Raw genomic sequence first — 15,532 nt, 5'->3', positions numbered from 1 at the left:
GACTTCACAAAATTCAAATTTTAATTAATGAGAGCATGAAAGAGACAATATAGGAGTGCCATTCAATAAATATTTTTGCATGAGGAGCTCTGGTTTTAGTTTTTTACAAATACAACCAGATGTGTAGGAGAAATGTGAAAAAGAATCCACCCACTTTTCAGTCACACATTGTAGTCATTAACTTTTTCTGAGGCACCATCTCATTTGTAGGCAGACTTGGCTTTCAAGATCTTTTGCACTGCAGTCAGTTTGGAAGGCAGACAGGGAGTATTGGATATCTGCACTGAACACTCATATTGTTTCCTGAGATTTTGAGCTTTTAAGCATCCACATTCATTATTCTATACTCAGATAAGAAAAAGTATTTTAGTTTGATGTAAATACTGTGGCTGGCCAAGGTAGGTAATACTAGTTAACAAATTTGGATGGCATTGTACTTGAATCTGACATTCAATTTAAAAATATGTGTGATTATGGCTATGGGTACCTGCTGTATACAATATTGATTATGTATTTGGCTCTGTATGAATTTTACCTACCAAACTCTCACCATGTTCTTGTGTTTTAATCTTCCTGTGTATAATGAACATCAAACAATCAACTGATGCATCATGTTTATTTCAACAGACCTTTACCATGCCAGCTAAATAATTATTTAAGCTCATAGCATTTCATTGTTAAGAATTAAAAGAAAGGATAGTATTTATCAGAAGCATCTGAGAAGTGCAATCCTTTGCTCTATAAACCCATCATTTGGGGGACTGTAGAAACGTAAAGGATTACCTGGTGCCTTCTCTGGCCCACATGGCTTTTTCCACTTCACACACCCTTTCCTACTACAAAAAAATCCCAGACATAATGAAGAAATAAATGAGTGATGCGTGTTAGTTTTGAGTTTTGTGTAAGAAAAGGATATTAGCTCTGTTGCACTTCATGTAATGAAAGACAGTGGACCTGGTGCATGACCTCTGAGGTCAAAGGTTTTCTTCCAATCATTTAATGTGAGTATGGATCAGACTCAAAGGAATAGCAGAAAGAGGTTCTGAGCATTTTTCTGTCCTGTTTTAGTCAGCTTAGATCCCCTCAGTATTTCTGCCAGATGACGACTTAGGTCAACAGGTCAAAAACGTTGCATCATTAGCTGTATTTGTTGGTTCTACAGCAAAAGAAGAGTGTATGAAACCATTAAAAAGTGCCATTCTCAAAAGAAAAAGGTGTGAAAGGCGTAAATAAAAGCTGACTCTGGCACCCCCTGCACTTGGGCATTCTCCTTCTGTCCTCCTCCCTCTTTCATTTCCTCTTTCCCAGTTTTGCTGCTGTTGACTTCCTTTGCCTTTCCTCATACTCATCTCGCTCATCTGCACCCACCTTCTCTCACCCTTTTTCTGTAGGACAGCTTCGTCAGCGCTTGCTCTCCTTCTGGGCTGCTGGGTCCATCAGTCGAAACACTTCCTAAACAGACATCAGCAGCCCTGCATCTGGCACAGCCAAGTGAACTGGGTTTTCAGTCTCTGGAAAAACCCTTATGAAGTCTGGGAGCTCTGTGCTTGACTCTTCACAGCTTCCAGGTCAAAAGTTGCCATTAGAAGTAAAATTTCCAGTTGTTGCACTGCTGCTGGAAGATCCATCTTTACTTTCTCTTTACGTCAATAATAAAGTTCGCTGTTACATTCTCTTGAATAATTGCAAGGAGAAAGGGGGCATGAAAAGGCAACTCACGCTGTCATTTGGACTTGCGTGGGCTTTGCAAAGCTGGCAGAAAAGAAGTCCCATCTAAGTCCTCTTGATAGCATAAGCAGTATACAATGTATAAATGGGCTGTCTATTAAAGGTCAGCTTGACCTACACAGTGTTATTTTTACATTAACATGCAATGTATTTATAGAAAACCAGCTCATCATGTTTAGTCTTGAATAATTCATTTGTGAAGTCAGAACGAACCTCTACTTTATTGAGAGATTCTTAAAAAATGCACTTGATTGTAAGTAGGAAAATATTAAATGAGAGAGAAATTACCTTAAGAAGTTTTTACTTTCCACAAAATGTAGATAAACAGAGCAATCCTGATACACAGTTATACACTTGTGAACCTGTCCTTCATTTTTCCTTTCCACCCAAACGGCGTTTTGCCATGGCTTGTGCCTGTCTCCAGAAAGCCAGCTTGTAAACTCTCTGGAATCAGTGACCTTGCAAAGTGTTCAGCCCACCATTGAGTCATTGACAGATGAGTTACATCTGATGTCAGTGGGATCTGGACATTTGGCACTTTGCATTCAGGCAGGTGTGCAGCCATGCTGTGGATTTAACAGTCTAAGACAAGGAAGGCTTCTCTTCAAAATCTTGGTCTCAGCATAAAGCTTCTGCAAAGATAAGAGTTCAGGCACTCTAACAGGCAAATGTGTAGGGTATTTATTAATGGGATGTGAACTTTACATTACAGTTCAAACCTCATTGTTCATTAAAAATATAAATATCTGTATGACATTAGTTTTTTGCTTGCGTTTATCTTATTACAGAAATAATGACCTCGGTACAGATAATTTTCTGAGGATTAAGATTAATCGCTGCCTATGCATCAGGCTATCATCAACTTCCAGCCAGCCATTAATCCCTAGGAAATCCTGTGCCATATTTGCTTCTGCTTAAGTGCTGGTCTGGCAATCCTTTGTTCACTGAGTAGTGAGCTGGACTGTTCATAACAGTATTACCCATATGAATAAGTATGGCATCATCAGACCTGCTGTGTTGGTCAGGCCCCAATCCAAAATCCCAGAAACTCGAACATAAATCATGGCGATCATTGATCATCTGTGGCTTTTTTTCTTCTGAATCCTGTACCTCAGATGCCTTAGTCCCAGTTTTGAAACAGGGTTATTCCTGGGTTATGGAAGAGTAGGATTTACAAAGATCTCTCTACATGTTTTAATAGAAGAGGCCTATTGTTTTGCAGTGGGAGCAGGGGAAGGAAAATTACAGAAAGTATTTTGTATGAAAGCGTCTGCCATGAATACGAAGCCTACCTTGGCCCTACAAGCTGTAGGTTACTTTAAAGAGTGATTCCATTGGGATTGTGGAAGGAGGTTTTCCTCTCTGGAGGCTCCTACAGGTACTCTGTTGAAAAGGGAAGATAACAGGAGTGAAGTCAGGATTCAGAGCACCAGTGCAACTGAAGCTACTTTTCTTTTCTTGCACAGCGTTAGCTCATCAAAAGATGAGATCTTTTCCTTATCATGCCATCCATTTTCTGTCTGCTGATAAGGTGCCACAGGCCAACAAAACGTCTTATGCAAGGGAGGATTTAGCTAGATGCTGACTCCCTTGCTCCCATGTGACAAGGATATAACTCAAATGCAAGTGGCATCCTCTGCGTGAAAATGAGTGTGATACAAATCTCTGTCATGGCTCAGTCCCCAGTCAGAAGTAGGTAGGTTTGGCAATTCTCTCCTATTCCCATCTCTAGTCCTATTTCCAAAGTGGAAAACTACAGGATGTACTTCTGCAGAAAATTTGTTGTCTTATATCCTTTGTTTTTTTATAAAACATAAATATGGTTCATGTTATCGGTGAGAGAAGTAACCTTCTGTTACATAAAGCTGAGCTGACAATTCTGCCACTTCCTTCACTGAATCAGAAAAATACAGTACTGTCACTGTCTGCTCTGAGAAAGAAAAAACAGAAACCTGCATTCATGCTTCTCAGAAAATTAGTGTGATGTGATCCTCAAAGTTTTTGACATAGTAGTGAGTTATTTATAATTACTCACTAGATCCTGTTGTGTTCCTAGAAACTGATCTTAAGAATTTCCCAGCTTTTCCATTCACCTCAGACTGTTTTGCTTAATTTGCTGCTGCTACTTGTGTTCTTTTCTGAGATGTCATGAAAAATGTCAGCTTACCCTGAAGACAGCTGACAAAAGTTGGGTAACCTTCACCTGCCTGGTCACTCAGCAGTCTCCCAGCTTTGGTCTCATTTTGCAAAACCCTTGTGCTCTTATCCTTCCCTTGTCCTACGTAAGCAGCACCATCATGTCTGTGCTCACTCTCATGCAGAACCTTTTTTGGCCGAAGCTGTTTATTTGTTGAATCCTTGGAGAAGTAAGGCCAGGCAGCTTGGCTTACACCAGCTCGTGGGTAATGCTCAGCTCCTGCATTGCTGAAGTAACCTGAGCAGTTCCACTTGTCTCAGTTCCAGTGCATGGATGATTCAGGATGATTCAGTGCACTTCCTACCACCATGCCAAAAATGAAAGAAATAATTCTGCAGTGGCTTATAAGCACTACAGCATTTTATATAACAGGAGGAAATCTGCAAATCTAGAAAAAAAAATTAATAAAAATACTTACGTATGTTATTAACTATCTCTGCTGTAGATAATTCATCATTCTTGAGTGTCCTTTAGGCATACCCATGAACTTGCAAAGGAGCTCAGCATCCTTCTTCTTGCACACTTGTTCTTACGCAGTTTGTAACATTTCCTGCTTCCTCTTCTGGCCCACAAGGGTAAAACAGCCCTCTGAGCAGGGGGCTCAGAGCATTTTGGTTTTCTCCTCTGCTGAAGGCTGAAATGTTTGCAAGGGACTTATGCCAGAGAAGATGGGGGCTCCCTGCCAGGCTCACATACGAATTAATAGCTGTTAGTTATAATCTAGTGTCTTCCTTTTATCTCTGTCCCGTGGTACCTCAGTCTGATATAAAAAGGGCAATTAGGCTTACCTTCAAAATGGAATGTCATGTCTTACAAAGGCAGATATTCATACCCTCTTTATGCAGCTAGCTTTCACAGAATTCTTTTTTTTTCACGTAGGTTGGAAGGACCTCTTGAATTACAGAATTCAGCTAGTGCAACCCCCTGCTCAAGCAGGACTAGCTGGAGCAGGTTGCCCAGTCCAGTCATGTTTTGAATATCTCCACAAATGGAGACTCCACAGTTGTTCTGGGAAGTCCATTCCAGTGTTTGACCATCATCACAGTGAAGGGTGTCCAGATGGAATTTTCTATTTTTTTCATTTGTGCCCATTGACTCTTCCCCTGTCAATGGGCACTTCTGAGAAGACTCTCATTCCCTCTTCTTCTTTCCCTCCCATCAGGTATTTATACATGTGAATAAGATCTCCCTGAGCCTTCTCTCCTCCAGGCTGAACAGTCCTAGCATTCTCAGCTTCTCCTGATATGAGAGATGCTCCAGTACCTTCATGATCTTTGTGGCTCAGTGCTGAACTTCCTCCGGTGTGTCCACAGCTATCCTGTACTGGCAAGCCCAGGACTGGACCCAGCACCCAGATATGTCTCACCAGCGCTGCATGGAGGGAAAGTATCACCTCCCTCGACCTGCTGGCAGTGCTTTGCCTAATGGAGCCAAGGATGCTATTGGCCACCTTTGCTGCAAGGGCACATTGCTAGCTCAGCTTTCAGTGGCACGGTTCTCTGCACAGCCATTAGCAAGAAGAAAGCTTTTTCCCAGGGAAGATTTTAAACAGCTAAATGTTTAAAAAAAAGGCCCCAAAACTGAACCCTGGGGAACACCGCTTGTGACTGGATATCAACTGTTCACAACAACTCTCTGGGCTCGGCCGTCCAACCAGTTCTTTACCCAGCAAAGAGTGCACCTGTCTAAGCCAGGGGCCACCAATTTCTCCAGGAGAATGGTGTGGGAGACAGTGTTAAAGGCTTTACTAAAGTCCAGGTAGACAACATCCACAGCCTTTCCCTCATCCACTAGGTGAGTCGCCTGGTCATAGAATGAGATCGGGTTGGTTAAGCAGGAAACCCACACTGACTGGGCCTGATCCCTTGGTTGTCCTGCACATGCCTGTGAGAACTCTCAAGATGAACCTCTCCATAGTCTTCCCCAGTACAGAGGTCAGGCTGACAGGCCTGTAGATCCCTGCATCCTCCTTCCAGCCCTTCTTGTAGATGGGTGTCACATTGGCAAGCCTCCAGATGTCTGTGACCTCCCCTGTTAACCATGACTGCTGATAAATGACGGAGAGTGGCTTGGCAAGGTCCTCCACCAGCTCTCTCAGTACTCTTGGATGCATCCCATCTGGTCCCATAGACTTGTGGGTGTCCAGGTGGCGTAGCAGGTCCTTGACTGCTTCCTCCTTGATTATGGGGAGTTTATTCTGCTCTCCATCCCTGTCTTACAGCTCAGGGGGCTGAATACCCTGCGGGTAACTGGTCTGGCTATTAAAGACTGAGGCAAAGAAGGCATTAAGTACCTCATCCTTGTCCTCATCCTTGGTGACAGTGTTCCTCCCCACATCCAATAAAGGATGGAGATTCTCCTTGGCTCTCTTTTTGTTGTTAATATATTTGTAAGAAGGGATTTGTTATCCCTTACAGCCATGGCCAGATTGAGCTCTAGCTGGGTTTTTGCCTTTCTGATTTTCTCTCTGCATGACCTAGCAAGATCCTTGTACTCTTCTTGAGTTGCCTGCCCCTTCTTCCAAAGGTGATAAACTCTCCTTTTTTCCTGAGTCCCAGCAAGACTCCCTGTTCAGCCAGGCCGGTCGTCTTCCCCACCAGCTCATCTTGTGGCATATGGGGACCACCTGCTCCTGTGCCTTTAAGACTTGCTCCTTGAAGACTGTCCAGCCTTCCTGGACCCCTTTGTCCTTCAGGACTGTCTCCCAAGGGACTCTGTCATCCAGTGACCTGAACAGGCTGAAGTCTGCCCTCCATGGTAGTGGTTTTGCTGACCCCCCTCCTTACTGCACCGGGAATTGAGAATTCTATCATGTCATAGTCGCTGAGGCCAAGACGGCCTCCAGCCACCACATCTCCCACCAGTTCTTCTCTGTTTGTAAACAGCAGGTCAAGTGGGGCACCTCCCATGGTGGGCTCACTTACCAGCTGTCTTAGGAAGTTATCTATGTTCCACACACTCCAGGAACTTCCTAGACTGTTTCTTCTCTGCTGTGTTATACTTCTAGCAGATGTCCGGCAGATTGAAGTCCCCTACAAGAACAAGGGCCAGCGATTGTGAGACTTCTGCCAGTTGCTTGTAGAATGCTTCATCTGCCTCTTCATCCTGATTGGGTAGTCTATAACAGACACCCAGCAGGACATCTGCCTCGTTGGCCTTTCCCCTCACCCTTACCCTTGACCTTGTCATCAGAGTCATTGATTTCTATACAATCAAAACACTCCCTAACATACAGAGCCACCCCACCGCCTCTCCTTCTATGCCTATCCCTTCTGAAGAGCTTATAGCCATCCATTGCAGCACTCCAGTCATGAGAGTCATCCCACTGTGTTTCTGTGATGGCAGTCATAGCTGTGTCCCGCTGCACAATGGCTGCCAGCTCCTCCTGTTTGCTGCCCATGCTGCGTGCATTGGTGTAGGTGCACTTGAGCTGGGCTATTGATTTCACCCCCAACACTGGCATGTCGCCCCTAGGCTCATCTGGTTTCATCCCCTTCTCCCTTTGAATCTAGTTTAAAGCCCTCTCCATGAGCCCCCAACTCGTAAGCGAGAATCCTTTTCTCCCGTGGAGATAGTTGAACTCTTTCTGCTGCCCGGTGCTGTGTAAACCTCTCCATGGTCAAAGTAATAGGCAGATCTTGCTTCTGGGTGTTGTGACTACCCTGAGCTGCCCAGAGCTCTACTGATACGATCGTATAAATTTTATTTGTATTTCTATTCATATTGCAATTTGTTAAAATTTGCAATAAACTAATTATAATAAAAGCAGACAACTTAAGTAAGATTATTATCAGGACAGAAACGCCTACAATAAAAAACAGAGTAAGGACATGTGAGGAGAGAGAACAGGAGTAGAGGTCTTGCAATTTGAAGATGAAAGGTGACCACATGTATTTTTAGAGCTCAAATGCACAAAGCATTACATAATTTAGTTACTCCCAATGTACTGGTTACTGCTCAAGTACCTGAAAGTCTCCATTATATTATTTTCTTTATTTGCTTAGGCATGTTAATAAAGCAGCATTGGTAGTAGCATAATCCAAAAAGATGTAACTCTAAAATGCATGCAGCTGTTATTATTTACTGTACTACTCAGCATTAAAGGAGGTTCTTTTGCGTTTTCTGCTGCACGAACTTAATGGCAAAGCCTTCATTTTTCAAGAACTGGCAGCTTGAAGGTCCATAAGTTAAAATGTAGGCTACAACATTTAATTGTAACTTGCATAGTTTGGATTATCTGGAGGCAATAGGAGAAAAAGACTTTTGCTTTTTAAATCAACATTTGTTTTCTCTCCTCTGTATTCTACAGTGATAATATATGCAAACTCCCACAGCAGTACCGGTCTATCCCAGGTGGGATATAAGTACTCTATGAGAAAATTAAGAGATTTATGGAGTTCATAAAAGGTGGGAGTAAAATTTAAGATGATATTCACTGAAATATAATTATTTCAAAAGAATTCTTCCTTTTTAAAATTCACAATGCCTGGTATCCTTCAGTTGGTGGGATTTTTTGTGCTTTGCCTCACATAGTCTATGTACAAAGGCATTATCTTTTATTAAAGATCTGCTAGGGGTTAGGGCTCTCATTTTACATCCGTAATGTTAATCCCGGCTAGGTTTTTCACAGGTTTTTAGCACTGAGAGTTTTTGTTCCTAACCTAACATCATTGGTGAAAACAAATCATCTAACTGAATTTTCTCAAGACCATGACAGCTAAAACAGCAGTAAAGATTAGGGAAGGAAAACCTAGTCCTCCTTGATGTTATAAAATTAATTCCTCTAAGTTGTTTTGCCTAACTCCTCAGCTTTCTTTTAAAAAAATGCAAATAATAAAAGGAGATTCTGTAAAGTATGATGACAGCAGTAAGTGTAAATCAGAGGTCATATCAGAAAGATGTAAAGGGGAAGAGTGGATTACCAAATTAATATCTTTGACTGTTAGGAACTTGCAGACTTTCATGCAGAATTTAATTCTTTCATGCAGAGTTATGCGTACAACCTCTCGCACAAAAATTCTCTTCTGCCTTCAGTACTCGGTGAGGCTTCATATTTACAATCTTTTTAATAATTATTTTCCTGCTTTTAAGTTGCAGTTCTTGGCTGCATGCTCATCTCCAATTTTATTATCAGTTTTGAGCCCTTACACTCTCATTTCACTTCTCCCTTATGTCTTACATATTCAACCTTTTGGTAGGTTGAATTTATGGCTATGAAAACTCAGAAAAAATATATGCTGTCCATCTGCTTGTTCCAGAATGCCTCACAATTCCTTTTAAGCAAAGCTCATACTGATGCTGATAAAGGATTATGCCTTGATGCCTTCATGACTGTGGAAGTTGAACACAGGGAAGGTCAAGTAAATGCAACAGTGGAATTGCACTAAAAATGCAGGGATTGCTTTCAGTGATTTCTCTTTAGCAGTTTCATTTTGAATAAAAGATATGTCAACTTTAAAGTTGCTTAATTACCTTGGAGAAATGTGACATGAATTTTCATACAAATATGTTTTTTATGCCAAGTGAAAATGTTATGCTTGGCAAAGAAACCCACAATGCATTACCTTGTTTTGAGACTCTTGAGTTCACATTTTTCATTAAGGAATAAACACCTTTATCAATGCAGGTTGCTATCTCTAAAATAGCTGTATGTCTTACCAGTATTTTGAGAAACTCTGAGCCAGGCTCATTTCTGACGTAACTAGGGACAACTGCAGCCTGTATCTGAGCTCTCTGTAGCAGGAGAGCAACGAGAAGTACTGGCTGCACTTTACTTCTAAGTCAGCCTGGGGCTCTATACTTAAGAGGCAGAAATTAGTATTTCACCACGGAGTGTACCTACAATAATGAATAAACACTGAAAATAAACTGAGTAATTAGGAATATTATTTCCTTGAATCATAGATTAGTTTATGTTGGGAGGGACCTTTAAAGGCCATCTAGTCCAACCACGCCCTCACAGTGAGCAGGGACATCTTCATCTAGATCTCCCCGAACAAAGCCCCATACATCCTGACCTGGAATATTTCCATGGATGGGGCATATACCACCTCTCTGGCAAACCTGTGCCAGAGTTTCACCGACCTCATTATAAAAGATTTCTTTCTTATATCTAGTCTAAACCTACCCTCTCTTAGTTTAAAACCATTACCCCTTGTCCTATCGCAACAGATCCTACTAAAAAGTTTGTCCACATCTTTCTTCCAAGCCCCCTTTAAAAGTACTGGAAGGCTGCAATAAGGTCTCCCCAGAGCCTTCTCTTCTCCAGGCTGAACAATCCCAACTCTTTCAGCCTGTCCTCACAGGAGAGGTGTTCCATCCCTCTGATCATTTTTGTGGCGCTCTCTGGACCCACTCCAACAGGTCCATGTCTTTCGTGTGCTGAGGGCTCCAGGGGTGAATGCAGCACTGCAGGTGGGGTATCACGAGGGCAGAGTAGAGGGGCAGACTCACCTCCCTCGACCTGCTGGCCACGCTGCTTTGGATGCAGCCCAGGATACAGTTGGCCTTCTGGGCTGCGAGTGCTCATTGCCAGCTCATGTCCAGCTTTTCTCCCACCAGTGCCCCCAAGTCCTTCTCCATGGGACTGCTCTCAATCTCTTCAGCCCCCAGCCTGTACTGATACTGGGGGTTGCCCCAACCCAGGCGCAGGACCCTGCACTTGGCCTTGTTGAACCTCATGAGGTTCACATGAGCCCATTCCTCAAGCTTGTCCAGGTCCCTCTGGATGGCATCCTGTCCCTCAGGCATGTCAACTGCACCACTCAGCTTGGTGTCATCTGCCAGCTGGCTGAGGGTGCACTTGATCCAACTGTCTGTGTCATTGATGAAGATATTAAAGAGTACTGGTCCCAGTACAGACCCCAGCGTGATACCGCTTGTCACTGATCTCTATCTGGACATTGAACCATTGGCCACTACACTCTGGATGCGACCATGCAATCAGTTCACCTTCCACTGAATAGTCCACCCATCATATCCCTGTCTCTCCAATTTAGAGTAAAGGATGTTGTGGGGGACCGTTTCAAAGGCCTTTCAGAAGTCCACATAGATGACATCCATAGCTCTTCCTTTGTCTGCTGGTGTAGTCACCCCATCATAGAAGGCCACTGTGTTGGTCAGTCAGGGCTTGCCCTTGGTGCAGCCATGCTGACTGTCTCGAATACAGTTTGAATTTACAAATAATGTAGTACTGTTGATTAACAACATTATTCTTTCTGTTTACTTTGGTGGCATGGTGCCTATATACACAGTGGACAACAGTAGGTAGTAAGGCAAATGTTGTTGTAATCCTTCAGGAATGTCATACGGGATTACTAGGAACTCTCTGTTCTCCTCTGGTGTAAAAATATGCAGAAGGGAACAAATTAATTCAATGACTGACACTGCCAAGGATCAGCTGTTAAGCTGCGTCTCTGCATCCTCTTTGTTTCATGTGACCAGCAGCGATGCAGGTACTGGCTGTCAGCCAGTCTGTCTACTGTGACCTCCCCATGGGAACTGCGTAACACATTCATGAAACTGGAATTATCAAATTTTAATAGTGTTGGATTTTGGGGTATTTTTTCAAGTACACTTTATCACAGTATTTCAGATTTCCAGTTCAATTTAAAATAAGTTTATTTTAAAAGCTGAGAGCTTTTTCCAATTCAGTGTTTTTTCAAAAAGTACTTCAAATCAGTCTGAGTTTACTTAGAGGCATATTGAACAGAATGTTATTATAACAGGAAAATTCAAAAATAAATACCAAAGAGAAGATTTAGTCCAAATTTTACAGCAGAAGCCAGTGCAATATATTGGAAGCAGACTGTATAGAGGCAGGCCTTTCATGTTGCTGAGCAGCACTGTCCCAAGTAATCTTGAAATCCACAAAATAATTCATGTGAATACATGCAGCTGATGTTTTCTGGCATCGTTGTTGTGCATTGCAGTCAGTGGGCTGGTGATTTTATAAAATGTTCCGCTCTGGGTATAGGACTAGAAAAGCTTTGAGGAACGTAATCTCAGCAGTAAGATTAGAGTTTTCCTGGAAGTAATTTTGCTAACTGCAAGAATTAACTTAGTTTAGTCCTTGGTGTGTTGAACGTGATTATCATCAGAATCATGTACACTCATGCGTCTCTTTGTTTCTTTTTGGTCTCTGTAAGGTCAGTCTCTCCTTTTTTTCTTTCCTGTTTGTCTTGTATTTCTCTCTTCAGTTGAAAAGAAAATAGATCTAAACTGGATTCCAGTATGTGACATGCCCTGTCTTTCTGCTGCCGCTTTTATTTCTCCTGGAGATAGAGCATAGTTCACCATTGTTTTTGGCTTCCTCTGAAACCTCTTCTGCTTCATCCATTAAGTTAGAGGCCTCATGCTATCATTCCGTTAATTCTTAAGTTTGTGGCTATGTGTGGTGGTTTAACCCCAGCCGGCAACTAAGCTCCAAACAGCCACTCACTCACTCCCTCATGGTGGCATGGGGGAGAATTGGAAGACTAAAAAGCGAGAAAACCCATGGGTTGAGGTAAAGGCAGTTTAATGGGTAAAGCAAAAGCCGCACACACAAGCAAAGCAAAACAAGGAATTCATTCACCCATTCCCATGGGCAGGCAGGGGTTCAGCCATCTCCAGGGAAGCAGGGCTCCGTCACGTGTAATGGTTACTTGGGAAGACAAATGCCATCACTCCGAATGTCCCCCTTCTTTATATGCTGTGCATGATGTCATATAGTATGGAATATCCCTTTGGTCAGTCAGGGTCATCTGTCCCAGCTGTGTCCCCTCACAGCTTCTTGTGCACCCCCAGCCTATTTGCTGGTGGGCTGGTGCAAGAAGCAGAAAAGGCCTTGGCTCTGCGCAAGCACTGCTCAGCAGTAATGAAAACATCCCTGTATTATCAACACTGTTTCAGCACAAATCCAAAACATAGCCCCATACTGGCTACTATGAAGAAAAGTAACTGTATCCCAGCCAAAACCAGCACACTATGGTACCACCTTTTTCTTCTCAATTTTGTCCTTCTGCACCCCCATCCTTACTCTTTTTTTCTCCATGAGTTTATACAGCCCCTGTCTGTCAGTGTTGTCTCCTGCATGTACTTCCATTTCTATGATTACTCTTGGACTCCTTTTGGCATCTGTTTTCCACTCCTGTACTCATCCTTCGATGGGTGCCTCACCCCGGGGTCTAGCAAAGCAGACTGCAGACACAGAAGAGAGATCAGTGAGAATAAGTTTCAGCAAAGGTGCTGGCCGTAGAGCCAGCTGATATTGAGCCCTAATTAAACAGCATGTGTGGTCCCAAATGCTGTATGCGGGGAAGTCCATATTGAAGTTATTTGGACCTTTTCCCAGGTAAGGAATTGAAATCATTAGGACTAAAATAAAGATGGTAGGACAATAGCTTATTTTATGTAAAAGCAGCTGCAAAGATTATGTTGCAACACTAAGAACTTTTTTACAAAACAGCATATGCATTGTGTATCATTATAAAACAATATATTAAATTTTGTCGTTACATGACATCCTTCTTTGCTTTAAGAGAGACTCAGAGTAATGTCATATTCTATTGGGCATACTTATGTGCAAGTAACTGTATTGTATGAGCAAGGGTATGTCAACATTTGTAACTGGTTTTGATAAAGTATATCATTACAATCCAATTATAATTATTTTTAAAAATACCCTGTATTTCTTAGTTACACGGCATAAAGCTTTCTCTGTCTCTGCAGATGATGTAAGAAATGTTTATTTGGCAGATTCAGGTATCTGCAAATAGATTAAAAAAAGGGGTCTCTCAAAGCATGAGATTTGCATATCATAACAGTATTTAACAGTTAAAAACTAACAGCCAGACCTCTATTGAGGTGGAAATTCCACCTGTGTGGAAAAATATTGAAAGATCATGAGGTGCATCAGCTAAAACCAAAATAATTGGAGAGCATTTGTACATTTAATTGCTTAAGCTGTTTCATAAACATAAGGAGAGAATATTTCCAAAGAAAACAGCACTACCAGACTGTTAAGTATCCATTTTTTAATGATTACACTCCATCAAAAGTTGGATACTCAGAAGTTCAGTTGTAAAACTTTACATAAAAATAATGAGTTAAATAATCTGCAAATTTCTCAGACAAATCATTTACAAATTCCTGCTTGTCCTTAATTTTTCTCTGTCCTGTTTTGTTGGTCTGCATTAGTTATTGTATTTGTATATATATTTACATATATACCAAACTTTAAGAAAAAAGCACTTTAAGAAATAAAGTATGACGCAACATCTGGAGAAAAAAAATGCAAGATTGTGTTACACAGAAAAATAACAGTAGCCCTAAAGATCTGGAGATCTCTGCATTCCATTCTTTTCTCTGCCCTGCTAGCATATAGTAATGCAACATATTCAGATCTCATAATGATTTAGTTCATAGAGGGCTCATACCACCTAACGAAGTGAGTAAATACTTTTTTTCCGATTTCACAAGTGACAAGAGAGTGGTTAAAGTAACTAACCCTTCTAAATCAAGTCAACATCAGCACTGGTATCAAAACAATGGTTGTGGGACAGCATTATGAAAAATTCCTTAGATTTTATGTTTTGACATTTTTTGTTTAATTTGGATGTGTAAGTATTTGAATGTCTGACGTGGGGAATGTTAAAAGAGTTTAGTTTCCAAAGCTCCTGCTGATTAGGTGCTGTCAAGTTTTACTATGTTTTCCCAAATGTAGAGGCACCAAATTGGCAATCAGGTTGAAAAGGCTGAGTTTTAGATTTCAGTGCTTCTCCTACATCTCACTTGAGCAAATTACTTACCTAAAGCCAGGGACTTGTGAAATTTCTGGGGGGGAGGAAGGCACTGCCATTTTTGTAATCCCTTTTTCGTGGTCCTGCAGAATTTTTTGCATAATCGCTGTTGGAGTTTGTGAAGCACATGCAGAAACGTGTACATTTCTTGAATGTCTGCTGGTTCCTTATCTTTGTGTCTTTTACTGTGATGTTGTAGAGCTTGGATCATATGGAAACCTAAAATATTATGACACAATGACTGAAGAAGGTAAGAAATATTTTAGAATTGTTTGTATCAGCTTTTTTTGAAGCCCTTTAAGTGCCTTTTATGTGTTTACTTTTTCCTTCATTTTTCTTAGTCCTAATTTCAGTTTCTCCATTTTTGAATAACTCCTTTTTGCATGTCTTCATTGACGGCACGATCAGTTATGGCTCTTTTTTTAGGTTTTTGCTTTCAGCGTTTCAGTTTTGCTGTTTCAGATAAGGAAATACAATGGAATGCTTTTATTAAAGAATAACATACATGCAAAACCAGACTCGCAAATTATACTGCACAGTATAACGTAGATCGTAGGTGCTTAGTTTATGCCATGTTTTACAATGCATTCAAGAAGATGAATTAATTTATGAATGTTCAAATCACTCAATTTGAGAACAATTGTTACGTGACTTCAGTTTACTGTGTTATTCAAAGTAATGAATAAACTTTAAAAACTAGGCATGACTATTCCTGGAGTATTGATCGTATGCTTAATTGCAATGCAAAAATTATGCAATTTAAAATACCAATTCTTGCAATACAATAAGGAAGTAATTAGGGCCAGAATCAGGGCTCAGTGAAATC

General features: G+C 41.4%; 1 protein-coding gene across 2 annotated transcripts in view; it reads left to right on the top strand.

Moving 5' to 3' along the window:
* The window catches only part of SLC24A2 (solute carrier family 24 member 2), a gene marked incomplete at its 5' end in the record, with an annotated part of 113,253 nt that overhangs the window by 62,463 nt on the left and 35,258 nt on the right, over positions 1-15,532 (top strand). The window contains one exon of one of the 2 annotated variants that reach the window (XM_082013796.1): positions 14,906-14,956. The exons of the other annotated variant lie outside the window; for it this stretch is intronic. Within the exon in view, the coding sequence (XP_081869922.1) occupies positions 14,906-14,956 (51 nt within the window). The remainder of the gene's footprint in view (positions 1-14,905; positions 14,957-15,532) is intronic. 2 annotated transcript variants of the gene reach the window in all.

Source organism: Phaethon aethereus, assembly GCF_964289735.1.
Source record: "Phaethon aethereus genome assembly, chromosome: Z".
NCBI classification, from domain to species: domain Eukaryota; kingdom Metazoa; phylum Chordata; class Aves; order Phaethontiformes; family Phaethontidae; genus Phaethon; species Phaethon aethereus.
This window is presented reverse-complemented; position numbering and strand designations above follow the sequence as displayed.